Source organism: Chaetodon trifascialis, chromosome 6 (assembly GCF_039877785.1).
Source record: "Chaetodon trifascialis isolate fChaTrf1 chromosome 6, fChaTrf1.hap1, whole genome shotgun sequence".
Lineage (NCBI taxonomy): Eukaryota > Metazoa > Chordata > Actinopteri > Chaetodontiformes > Chaetodontidae > Chaetodon > Chaetodon trifascialis.
The window spans coordinates 22,659,245-22,672,470 of record NC_092061.1 but is presented as its reverse complement, the minus strand read 5'-3'; the positions used below and the strand labels follow the sequence as shown (position 1 = coordinate 22,672,470).

General features: G+C 41.0%; 1 protein-coding gene across 1 annotated transcript; it reads left to right on the top strand.

The window, feature by feature from the left end:
* The first annotated feature begins 4,519 nt into the window (after positions 1–4,519).
* Positions 4,520–12,733, top strand: atad1a (ATPase family AAA domain containing 1a). The gene is made up of 10 exons (XM_070965271.1): positions 4,520–4,590; positions 5,423–5,623; positions 5,707–5,805; positions 5,928–6,048; positions 7,247–7,447; positions 8,093–8,199; positions 8,400–8,489; positions 8,972–9,022; positions 9,219–9,391; positions 10,866–12,733. Exons 2-10 carry the CDS (start codon positions 5,450–5,452, stop codon positions 10,993–10,995), a joined length of 1,146 nt encoding a protein of 381 aa, XP_070821372.1. The 5' UTR covers positions 4,520–4,590; positions 5,423–5,449; the 3' UTR covers positions 10,996–12,733.
* The last annotated feature ends 493 nt before the right edge of the window (positions 12,734–13,226 follow it).

Here is a 13,226-nt window from a genome sequence, read left to right as displayed (position 1 = left end):
AAAGACCCTTATTGACTTACTGGCATGACTCTTTGTTTTTGTATGGATTAAATAAATAAGACTTAATTAACTTGTTAATTGCTGAGCTTTAGGAGAGTTAGTAGGTGGATATTTTTACCTTTGAACAGAGCCAGGCCAGCTGCTTCCCCCTACTTTCAGTCTTTATGTGAAGCTAAGCTCATCATCTGCTCTCTCTAGCTTCATAATTAGGGTACAGGCATGAAAGTAATATTGATCCTGGATGTCTTGACATCTAAAACCTTCAATGAATCAGTGTGGAAATACCAATAGCAAAAGAGCAACAGTGTACAAAATTATCAATTGACAGGCCTCATGAAAACAACTAAATATTCTGAAATAGCCATGTCAGCACATTATAGACATTTTAATCTAATACTCTCCTCTCTCCCCTCTTTTGGTACAGTGTTTCATCTCTTTAACTGATGACTATGTAAAAGACCTGGAGCCATCCAAATGAATATATCACACCTGTCAGAGGTGAAATGAGGAGCAGAGATCAGAGTTTGAAGAGTGAGTTGAAATGGAAGTAAAGTTCATGAATGTCAGATTTTATTTCAGCATGAATTTAGATCATCTCCAGCTGTCGAGTCACTCCTGTCGTTGCATTTAATGATGATAGTTACAATATCACATACGCCACTATGGGAATGTGTGTAATTAATGCACAGAATGGAACCCTAGACGGAACAATTGACCTTTGACCTTCTTTAGTGCACGCAATGTGGCATGACCTTTAGAGATGCAGGCTAATAATTGCCTCTGAAAACACAAACAGACAATGCACATTCAATAAAAGTGTTCAGTCAACCCAACACAAACCGTCAGCTGAGCAGATTAAATGTCACAAAAACATGTTGCGTGATTGTTACCCTTTTCATTTATGAGTGATTGTGACATTCAGCTGGAGATTTATATGTTTCATTATGCTACAGTAGCATGATACATGGTGGTTTCTTCCTCTTGTCACTGTTTAACAATGTAATCCTTAGTTTCAGTGGATAATTGGGTTTCCATTGTTGACCTCACAGATTTTGACAACTGATACCAAATGTCATCATTATTATCAGTCTGCTGTCAAACCCTACTTTCAAAACAATAAAAAGTCCTGATTTTTAAAACAGCATGACAAAACATGTCTTCTGCTGTAAGTACTTCAGAACATTTACATTTACCACAAATTTCCTCCTGACTGATTCACCAAACAAACCGATTTCCTCTTCAGACATGAAGCCTGAAATCAGCCTAATCTATATGCATGGATTGATGTGCCATTGGGAATGCATAGCCTTCTCACCTGTCTCCAGTGATGGAGGAGAAGGAGAAAACAAATTATTTCTCCTTTTTAAGCTTTTTTTTTTTTTCTTCTGCTGTTGTCTCTGTAACCATGGTGAGGCTCGCAGAGTCGAGGAGGCTGGAGAAGGCTGTCAGTCTGTAACTACAGCGGTAATCATCTTCCTCCGGCGTTGATGGTGGGTTGACGACTTGCGTGAGTTACCTTGGCAGAATGAACAAAGAGTGCCCGATGCGCGAGCAAGCCTCAGCACCATGTGAAATCCCTTTGTTGAGCGGTACTGAATCTCAACCAGACATCGCTTCTTTCATGCATCTCTCGCCTGCTCATTCCTCTGTCTACACCAAATGATGACGATAGGTCTATTTGTCAAATAATAGACATGAATCATTTATATTACGTCCCTGAACAGCTGGCAGCTGATAGGTGCCAAAAAGGGCAACCAGGAACTGCACACTAGTGATAGAGGAAGGACAATGGTTGAATGTTTTTATGCCTGCTGCTACTATTATTTCTTTATGAATATAACTGCATAACTGATATTTTTGCAGCATTTTCTGATGATTTCCAATTCTTTCCAAATGCTTTATAAGTTCAAATTAATACCTGTACTAGTGGTTTACAAATGGTTTATCGATCAGTTACAAGCCAGTAATGAAAACCATATTTGACTTGCCGGGTTGCAGACGAATCCTGTGGCTGGTGTTTATCCATTTCACTTGGCAATAAATCACTATCACTAATAAGCTATCAAGTCTACACTTACACATCTTAACAAGCCATTAATAAATGGATGTAGGTCCTGATTGTGCATGTGTGTTTCCACGAGCTAAGTGGTCCATTAGAAGGTCTTACTGATGAGACCAAGACTTCTAGAGGAAAAACTCCAGGGAGAGGAATTTTTCACAATCTGCCAACTCAGAAGTTCTTCTTACTGTCTGTCTTCCTTACATAAGACAAAATCCAATCCACTACAGATTGGACCAGAAATACAGTCCACTTATGTTCAAAAGTGCATACTCTGGTGAGCAGTCCACTTCCAGTGTTTACAAAAATAAATTCACTTGGTTCCTCTGGGTAACAGGCAAATAAATAATCCACTCCAAAATCATTCATCTTGCCAAAGATAATATCTCTTCCTGGAAGATTGAAAGGGTAATTAACTGCTGTGTGTGTGTGTGTGACCAACATTTAGTGAAGTGTTCAATAACTCGTGCAGTTAAAAGGTAGATGTGTATTCACAGTGATTGCTAACATTCATGAAACAATGCTGAATTATAACTTGACGAGTGCATGCAATAAAACACAAAGGCCTAAGCACTGCCTTTCAACAGGGATTTGTATCTCTTGCTGCAAAATAATCAGCTGGTGGCCTGTTTTCTCAAAAGAGTGCAGCTTTGGCTTGTAAAAGCTGCGAGCAGAGAGATTCAAGTTTTGTTTCAGCCATGGCGTGGTGACAGCCATGGGAGCTGAATGTGTTTTTGTGGTCCCACCCGCTTGAGAGTGGTTGTTTGGGCGAGGTGCAAGGCGTTGTGGGAGCCCCGGCTGCACTTTGCAGATACACAAGCCTGCGCTTTCATGCCCAGACCCATCAAAATGGCCCTGTCAGGCTGCTATCTCCTGGGACTCACTGCTGCAATGCAGACGGATTAAAGCTTTTTATGAAGCATTTTCACAGCCAAAGGTGTGCGCAATAGCAGCTTGTGCGCCATTTTCCTCAACAAGGGTGGACTTAACTCCACTGGACACTTCAAGCTGGAACTGTGCTAAATGGAATTTTGCATCCAATTTGGACACCTAATTGGACTACAAAGGAGAATGAGGCTTTGAAGCTTTCTAACCAGCACAACAAGTACACAGCAAAAAAAAAAAAATTAAGAAAAGACAATCCCCCTTTTATAACACATTGTTCAAAATCCAGTTAATTATGCGTACAGAGACATGTGGTAAACGAGGCCATACTGTGCTACAGCTCCTGTGGACTGTGGGGTGAATGCTACGCTGAAAACTGTTATTGTTTATTCTTGCTTCAGGTGCAGCATTCAGGTTGATGCAAGAGCTGTGAGTCTTGGGGAAAATACCCAAAGGAACCAATGTATTCATTAAAACATCTTCTGTAAAAAGTTGCAAATTATGGAGTTACAGAAGATGTTTTTATACCTTTTTATTTCATTTTCTTCTCAGCAGTGTTACTCTGTGTTTCACTGGTGGAAGCGTGAAGCAGAAACCAGGATACAAGCTGTAACAGCATTTTCAAATTTAGCTCACAATCTGTGACAATTAACAATCCCTCTGGCCCATGTGTGATAAATTGCTTGCAAGAGAAGGCCATTTGTTCCAGCCTTATCTTTGAGGCTGCTGTTAGAAGACTGAATTATCTATTATCAGACAGCACTGGAAATGAGTGGAAACCAAACACAGATTAGGACTTCACAGTCGAACCATTTACCAGACTGGGGTAGGCTACATGCACATGTAGCCGTCCCCAGGACATGCTTGGTATATGGTGTCTAATCACAGTCAAATCCAGATCCACAGCCATCCACAGCAAGATATTCTGCTTCAAAAGATAGCATAGGGCCTCACATTTTGTGGCATGATAGGCAAAGTTTTCATAAATTCAAAAAAAAGCTTTTGGCCATAACTTGTATGAATATGAAAATATTTTGAGAAATGATTTTACATTAGATCTGTATGAAATATGATAAGCTGCACACACATATTCGTCTTTTTAAGTCAAACAAATGTATTCCTCCAAAACTCAACACTGACATTTAGAATGACAGTTTTGCTTAATCAAACCATCTATCCCTTTACAGTTAAATAACAAGCCAAATAAATGATCGTTACAGCATTTGATATTTTCAACAAACCCCAAAAGTCCACTCATCACTTTGCATGAAAGTTTTCCCTTAGTCCCTCATGGACATTGAATTAGCAGTAAATCAAAAAATGGTTGGTAGCCTGTGTTGACTACATTTTCCACTGTTCTAACATTTCTTTATAGATTTCTTTCTTAAATTTTGTTTCAGTTTATTTTTCTATGATGTACCTGCTGTAGTGAAGATGCTGTCCATGGTGCTGATATGTGTATTATCTGTGTGTAGGCTCTGCCATCCAGTGGCTGACTGTATGAAACATATCTGCTCACTCACCAGGTGGAAGGAAGAGGGTGCCGGAACCAAGGCGTTTGTTTCTACCCGACTCATGTTGAGCAGCGCACAATGCTAACTGTGTTTTGCCATTTTTCGTTTCGTTTCTATTGGGTCCCGTTTTTAGTAAGTTGGACATTTTTGTCTTTTATCTTACGAGGGATGTCATATTTAAGTGTACCAGCACACAGAGTATGTGTAAAATAGTTTACTTATTCTTTAGGCTTATATTAAAATTTCACAGTGCTAAAGTGACGGTTGGTGCTTGCTTGTTGCAGCTGTGTTAGCTTGAACCTGTCTGGAGATGCTAGCTTGTTTAATCCTTGGTATTGAGCCATGGGTGTAATTGTTATCTTACAATATCGACGTTGTGTTGGTATGTAAATAACATGCTCAAATAGGGTTATTAGCAAATATTATAAACAAGGGACATTCGGGTTAGCTTTTGAGTTGGGGAACTGTTACTGTGCGCCTAACCTTCGTTCATTTGAAAAAGTAATGCTCTGCTGCACATATATTAAGGTTCACACGTCAGAAACATCGATCTATACAATCTGTGGCCACTCACCCCGAGCCGCTCTTCAGTTCGGCATTGGTCTTAACCAACCAGCAATGAGTTATGTTCATTAAACGTCAGCTTTACTCTGCTCACTGCCATTCACGGTGTATTTTGCTGGTCAGCCAGGACAATAGGTGGGAGCAAGATGTTATTTACACACAATATAACCATTGTAATGCAGGAAAACTACATGAACTAGTGTGATTTGTTAAATTTAGGATCTTAGTTCATGTCACAGAATGAAACGATGCTTCCTCCAGCCAAAATTAAATTCACACATAATGTCTGTTTCTGCCTTTGTTGTCCTGCGTGTAACTGCACACATTATTAACTGTACCACCATTTTCTTAGTAGTAGAGGAACAGTCTTAATCCTCTGTTTCTCTCCATCTTTATCCAGCCAATGGACTGACATCAGCCAGCAGAGATGCTGTTTAAAGATCTCCCCAGAGAGGCCCTGATGCGACCCTTGTCCAGGAATGAAGTGGTGGGCATGTTGCTGAGGCTGACCATCTTCGGTGCAGCGACTTATTATAGCATCAAGTGGGTTGTAGAGGCTATGGACCCTACCGCCAAACAGAAAAGCCAAGCCAAGAAAAGGGTATAGAGAACATAAAAACAAGCTGCATTTTGCCCACTGTTACCCTCTTGTGTCTTCAGCTGAGGTGTGTCTTATCCCTCCAGGCAGAACAGCTGATGAAGAGGATCGGTGTGGAGGGGGTCAAACTAACAGAGTATGAGATGAACATTGCATCTCACCTAGTTGATCCACAAACTATGAAGGTAACAGCGGTCAGCCCATGATGTGGAAATTATCCGTTTCAACCCTTTTTTTGTTTGTTTGCTTTTATGTTAAATCACACTTTCCCTGACAGACATTTTCACACCGCTCTACATTGTTGCAGGTGTCCTGGAGAGACATCGCAGGGTTGGATGAGGTTATAAATGAGCTGCAAGACACAGTCATCCTGCCCTTTCAGAAAAGACATCTTTTAGCTGGATCCAAACTCTTTCAGCCTCCCAAAGGTACCACAGCATGCCACCCGAACAGAACGACAACACTTTAATTTGACACCTCATTTTTAAAGTGAATGCTAACATAGAACAAAATAAGATGAATGTTTTATGGTGGTTGTGAGTGATGTACTTAAGGATTGGAAACTACACGTTGATGTCTGCCAATATTTCATCTTCAGTGCTTCTTTCAATTTTACTTTTACAGTGTTTCCATGCACATTAGATGAACTGCGCAGGAATTGTAGCTCTTTTTACACGTTCCCTTAATTTTAGAGAAGAGAAAGTTTTATGTCACTAGGCGAAAGGAAAATTTTACATTACGAGAAATAGATAAACAACATATATCATCTGCCAATACTGTCAGCATGCTCTTGGTTCCTTAACTGGTTATCTGACTGGTCTGTACTGCATCTTCTTCATTTCTTGCTAATCTCAGGGATTTACTGCATTCAGTCTGGTTTTCAGTGAAACATATATATTGGTTGGATTGAGGTCTTACACTGTTACAATTCCCGGCAAGTACTTCTATCATGAATTCTAACAGATTGAGTTGAAGTACATCAGAAGCTTGCCAACATCAACGCAGGTTTTAAGATTCATGACTTGGACAAACTGCAGATACCAGAAGTAATTATGAACTTCATCAGTTTTAGCCATATTATCCTCTTCCGCATTATTGTTAGAAAGCCACCCAGTGCATTGTGCCTCCATCTCGAGCTGTCTGCCACAAAGCATCTGTCAAGATTTGTGCACTTGGCAGCCGAGCAGCAGTTGATCGCTTGGAGGAATACTTTATTTTCTGTTGAGAGTTTTTACTGTTTGGCACAAAGCTTTACACAGAGCTTCAGGATGAGTCAACCTCCAAAATTAGTTGCTTTGGGAACCCAGTAGCACTCTGAGTCTCAAGTCTTTGTTTATACCATGTAACTTTTCAAAGGTATACAGTAAATTGGGCCAAATTCTCCATTTGTACATGTGGTAGAGAAGACCAAGTAAGGAAAAAAAGTCTCCACAGTGGCCAGTGTAGTTGATATGAGTTAAATGAATTCTGTAAACTGGGAAATGTGTAAAAACAGCATTGTGTTGTTTTATTCAAACAACCATATTTTACAGACATACTATATAAGTATTCAAGTTCCCGTTTGAATAACATGTGCAAGTCAAGAACTTGAGTGCTTTGAAGAAACTTCATATTTTGGTCTTGCAGGTGTTTTATTGTTTGGACCTCCGGGATGTGGGAAGACCATGATCGCCAAGGCAACAGCCAAAGCCTCGGGCTGCAAGTTCATCAACCTCCAGGCCTCCACGCTGACAGACATGTGGTACGGCGAATCGCAGAAGCTGACTGCTGCTGTCTTCTCATTGGCTGTCAAAATCCAGCCCTGCATCGTCTTCATTGATGAGATTGGTGAGGACACGTCAGGAGTTCTTACTGAGAATGTTCGTTTATGACACTGTTAGATGTGATTTCTCTTCCTCTTTACTCTTTCCAGCAGAAACTATTTTAAAAAGCAGATATTATTTATATTTTGCAAATTGGCACAATTGAAATTTGTCAAATCTGCTATTAGCAACGTCTGTTTGCAACGTGCTCATGAAAGTTGAAAGAACTTTTTTCTATGATTTCTAAACATATTTGTGGATCTTTATTTGCAGTGGACATCAGAGATAATTATATCCTTGGCAAGTGTGTGTCATATCCATGTGTTCAGATTTATGACTCCTGGAAAGAGAGCAAGTTTTGCAGATTGCAGCAACCAGGCGCTGCGTCTCAGTCACTGCTGCTGCTCCAACTGCAGCAGCAGTTGGAGCAGCAGCCCCCCCACCACAAAGTCTAAAACAACTCTCTCTCTGGTGTACAATAACGTCACAGACTTAAATCCATTCTTTATTAAGGGGCAATATCAGGCTAATATACAAGCAAATTGCTCTAATCCTACTTCATCCCCATGAAATTGCCCAAACCGATTTCAACCTGTCGTTCTCAGTCTGTTCTGCAGATGAATTTTGTGTAAATTCTCCTTGCTTTTGCTCGTTATCTCCTGTGCATTAGACTCATTTCTGAGGACCCGCTCCAGTCTGGACCACGAGGCCACAGCCATGATGAAAGCCCAGTTCATGAGCCTGTGGGACGGCCTGGATACTTCCTCAACCACCCAGGTAACACAGCCAGAACTCTTTCTCATCTAGTAATGTTCCCACTGGACTAGATCATTCCTCTGCGGGATCTTCAGGACTGTCTTTGAAAAGAAGCTCCTTTTCTGACATGCAGGATATCGCACCTGTCGCACAGGTGGCAGAGTAAATGCTCTTGGTAGTTTTGTCAGCATAGTGTATTCAAATGATTCCTATGGTTACAGGTGATGGTGATGGGAGCCACAAACAGGCCGCAGGATGTGGATCAAGCAATTCTGCGCAGGATGCCTACCACTTTTCATGTTGGCCTGCCAGTAAGACTCACACACATACACCATTAAGAACAGTCAAATAAGCCTCTTTTATGACATCATCAGCTAATCTCTGTTCAGTGATTGAAATGGTGTTTCACTGTGTGCTTTCAACGACACATAAAGTAAAAGAGCACAGCTTCAGCCCACTGAACTGTGTCTCAGATTGTCTTTTGGCTCTTGGCCAAACCACAAACAGCGGCGGCTCTATCTTTAAACTAGTACAATAAACAGTCCCTTATGTCAGAAATAAATGTTGATGAGAAAGCAGTAAAAGAGAACAAGAATCAGACACTTTCAAATCACTGAATGTATTTACTCATGTTACTCAGGCAGTTGGTTCTGAGACAGTGTCTGATGATTAGAAAGTCTAAAAACTGGTGATTAGCTGCCAATTGATGGCCATGGCTTCGTTTGATTCATTGGAAGTACATTAATAGGCTTTACTTTTCAAGTAAAAAACCTCTGTCATTCTGTCTTTGCAGAACACAAGACAACGACAGGACATCCTGAGGCTGATTTTAGCAGGAGAAAATGTGAGATGTGATTTCTTTTCATTCCTGTCAGCTGTGGAGGAAATCATTCCATTCAGCGCTTTCTTTTGTTATTCTCAGAGACCATTTCACACTTGTTTTCACTGTCAAATCACATTAAAATAAACGCAGCCAAAGACTCGCTAACACATTGATTCTACGCGATGGTCTCATATTGCTGTCCTGCTTTTCTGCTCAGCTGAGCAACGCCATTAATCTGAAGGAGATTGCTGAGAAGACGGAGGGTTATTCTGGCAGTGACCTCCGGGAGCTTTGCCGTGACGCTGCCATGTACCGAGTGCGGGACTACGTCCGCAAGGAGCAGATGAGGCAGATCGCTCAGCAGCTGCAGGACTGCCAGGAGGAGGAAAAGTATGACTCATATTCAGACACCCACAAGATGCCATAGCCCTTGTGTTCGCCGAGCAGCTCTTTGTTTATCGACAGCACCTGCCTGAACAGTTTGAAGTTAGACCAGTGTGGGGCCGTGACAGCCGAAAGCAATATTATTTTGAGTGATGTAAATGGTTCTCTGTAACTTTATATTTGTCTGAATAATCCCACACTCAAACCTTCTCTTCAGCCTTCTTTACAAAGAAGCCTTGTCACCATGGGACATTTAGAATAATAGTAATTCCTCACACACACAGCTATTGTAGTGCTGTGTTCTTTCACAAAGTACTCTATGTTGTTAAATAGGACAGCATTAGAGGTTGATCTGGCGGATTTCTTATATCTTATAAACGGCTAAATATCTGATCTGTTTAACCCATGCTTCAGCTGTTGCTAAGCAACTATTGTAACCCCTCTTGGAAGAAGGCATTATTGCTAAAAGAAGAAATATGTTGAACTTTTGCTTTTCAGCTCTCTACACACTGAACTCATAGCTGAGCTCTCTGCAGTTATAATACCAGGCATCAGCATGTTGCTTCATATAAGGAAGCAGGAAATATGTCTCAAAGCTCACTGCAGACACACAGCCTTGCCACAGTTCTCTGTGATCAGTGCAGCACTTATGAAAATAAACTGAATAAAACTGACGACACATACAGCAAATAAGAACGTGTGTCAGATATCAAATGAAAGATATTATAGGAACGACCAGAAGACAGTAGTTGTGCGCCAAATCCACAATGCATGCAAATTCTCAGCTTGTTTTGAGTATGTAGTGCGTTCGTACTTGAAAAGTGACAAAATTGGTTTTACTCAAAACCATCAGTATACACACTACAAAACTCTTGATTTTTGAGTGGGTTGTAGATGTTCTCCCACACTGCCAATGCAGGAAATGGAGGAGCTGCTCACAGGTGAAAAAAAATGAAACACTGGGTGGAGGTGAAACAGCTCCAGGAACACCTCAGAAAACAAAAGATACATGCTACATTTTTAGAAAAGCATTTTACAGTCTCTCTGTGACGTGTAATTGGCATTCTCATGTTTAATTGAGCTTGAGTATCATTCCCTCACAAGGGAAAAAAGTGATGTGCAGCCTTCGATTGTGCATACAGTTAAAGTGTCTTCATCACGGACCAAATGGACAAAGACACAAAGCAAACACGCATGTAGTCGACCTGGACCTTGTGTACAATTGTCATTGGATAATTGCTTGAACAGGATTTGAAATCTATTGGATAATGAATCCCAGGGTGGGAGTTGCCATAATATGTCCAAGAGTGCCATTTCCTGTTAGTGTAAAACATACACAAACTCATTATATTGAGTTTCTTATAAAATACTGAAAGACAGTATACTGCAAAGATCATTATGAAGAACATGCTGTGTACAGTTGGTATGCAGTATGGAATTGTGGTCCTCTGTGTCTCACCTGTGACGTCTTTTGTCCCAGACCTGTGGATGAGGAGAGGTTGCGGCCAGTCACCCAGCTGGACCTCCTCTTCGGCCTGGACAAGATGAAGGAATCCAAGCAGGCCACAGCCTTCAGGTTACCCAGTGTGGTGGAGGTTCCCCTGGACTAACCACCAACACAGCAACGCTGGTAGGAAATACTTCTGCACAGCGTCCACGGTGTGTCCCAAGTCGCCGAGCGGAGGCTCCTCCAACATGTCAGAGGTGCAGTTGGACAAACCAGCAAGCAGCCATGTTCTTAAAGTTTATCTATCCAGGCAGCGGTTGTTCTGAGCATGCTCATTTCCAGCTCAACCCTGCTGCATGTGTACAGTTAAAATACATTCAGAAATCTAATGTCGCCTAGAAGCCAGTGAACAGCTGTCGCCGAGATTTAGTCCAGGGACATCAAGTAGTCTGGAAGAGGAGAAAACCTTTGTCATAAACTTTAGGAATCTGTCCAAAGTTACTGCTAGTAATACTACAAACTACTCTACGACACCACTGTAAAGTCTCATATACCAACCTCTGACTTCCACCTGATCAACACCGGAGGGGAGGAAGCACGATGACTCATCATTCATGACTCATTCAGAGTCTGCAGTCCAGACCAGAGTAATCCTTAAACCAACCATCACTATCATCTTTCTTTTTTGGGCAACCACATGTTTGAATATCAAAGACTTTAAAGTGATATCATCTGAGCACTTTGGTAGAAGTGATTCAGATAATCCCGGTGCCCCCAAGTCACATTACACTGTGTGTATGTGTGCATGTTTGGAAATAGGGTTAGAGTTGAGGCCAGGACTTTTAACGCAGGCGAAATTAGTTGAATGGTCTTTAGTGTACATATTTTTTTTTTACCCAAAACCACCATAACTGTTTCTCTGTGAAATCTTTCACGAAGAGCTTTTTAGTGTCATATTTATTTTGTCATTACTGTCATTAACGAGTCTCCTTTGTTTTGCTTTGAACACTTTTGTAATGAACTTTTCATGTTACGTTCTGCGCATCAATCGGTGACTGACAGCAGCATCTGTCACTGCAACACACACCAGGGTTTTCAGTGTCAGTCTGCTTTTATTCTCACTTTAAGGAGAGCGTGGCTTTAAAATTCACTTTCAATTAGCTGTCAGTCTCAAGTGGTTGCGGCATGTTTTTTTTTCCTAGCTTCCGTCTGTATAAAAAGCATCATTATTTGCCACATGGCCACAGCATGTGTTCACAGATCTGTTCGTGGCTCTTGTGCAGACCTGTCTCCCACGCAGTCTCAGCGAGTAAGGGCACATCTGTCATGCAGCCATGACCACGTGGTGGCACTGTAGCTTCACTGTCCTGCTACTGAGATATGGACTGCTGTCATGTCGAGCACTTATACAGCATTATGATAAGATGATGAAACAGAGAACCCTGATAACTGGATTATTTCTCCCTCGTTGGCTTATTCTTTGTTGCTCTTCATTAGAGTACCTCAGGTGACAGCAAAAGGTCAAAATGCTGGCATATAAACAAACAGTTGTGTCAATGCAGGCTCCCTTTCTTGGAGAACGATAACACCTGTGTAAATGCTTTCCCTCAATGCAATATCACTCATCAGGTTAATCAGTTATGTTGCAGGAGACTAAATCTGTGGATACAAAGTGTTCAAGTGTTCTTGTTCATTCGTCTGTCAGCTGTGCGTATGTGTGGAAAATGATATGTTAGCCATGTACTGTAAAGAATATATATTAAATGACACAAAAGAAAATCTTTATCCTTTTTCAACCAGCAAAATGTTACCTCATTTATTTCTGCACGGAGTTCAACCTGTTTGTTTTTGTCCTGTTCAAGTGTATTAAATGTAATAAATCTCATCATTCCCAAAATGTGAATATTTCGTTCTTTGTGGATATTATTCCAGATCTAATAATTACTCAAGTGAATTTTCTGTATTGGCATATTTACCCCACTGATAATTTCATTAATGTCAGGTGTCTCAGTCATCGTAAACTGTTGTGCAGATGTTGCAGTCAGATCCTGTAGCCTTTAGGCATGCAGTAATAGTGTCGTTGTCGGCCATAATCAAACTTCTACTCTTTCCACCGTGTTGCTGTTTGCTCCAGCTATACTGCTTGTATCTAACAAAAGCCTTGCATCTCTAATAAGTCCACCTTTCAGGACTCGCTGACAGCCAGACAATTTTTAAATTGCACTCTTAGCTTTTAATGGTTGTCAGGCCAAGTGCTCTAAGGCCATGAAATCTGAATTAGCTGCTCAACAGGACTATGCAAAATCACATCATATGATTAGAAAAAACCTCACAGGATTTACAGGGTTTTCATGTGACAGCAGCTATATGTTAATGATTATGGCTCATCCAGGT

Coding starts and splice junctions, on each gene's coding strand:
- atad1a (XM_070965271.1), top strand. CDS start 5,450: ATGCTGTTTAAAGATCTCCCCAGAGAGGCCCTGATGCGACCCTTGTCC. Junction 7,448..8,092: donor CGTCTTCATTGATGAGATTG/GTGAGGACACGT, acceptor CCTGTGCATTAG/ACTCATTTCTGAGGACCCGC. Junction 8,200..8,399: donor ATACTTCCTCAACCACCCAG/GTAACACAGCCA, acceptor CTATGGTTACAG/GTGATGGTGATGGGAGCCAC.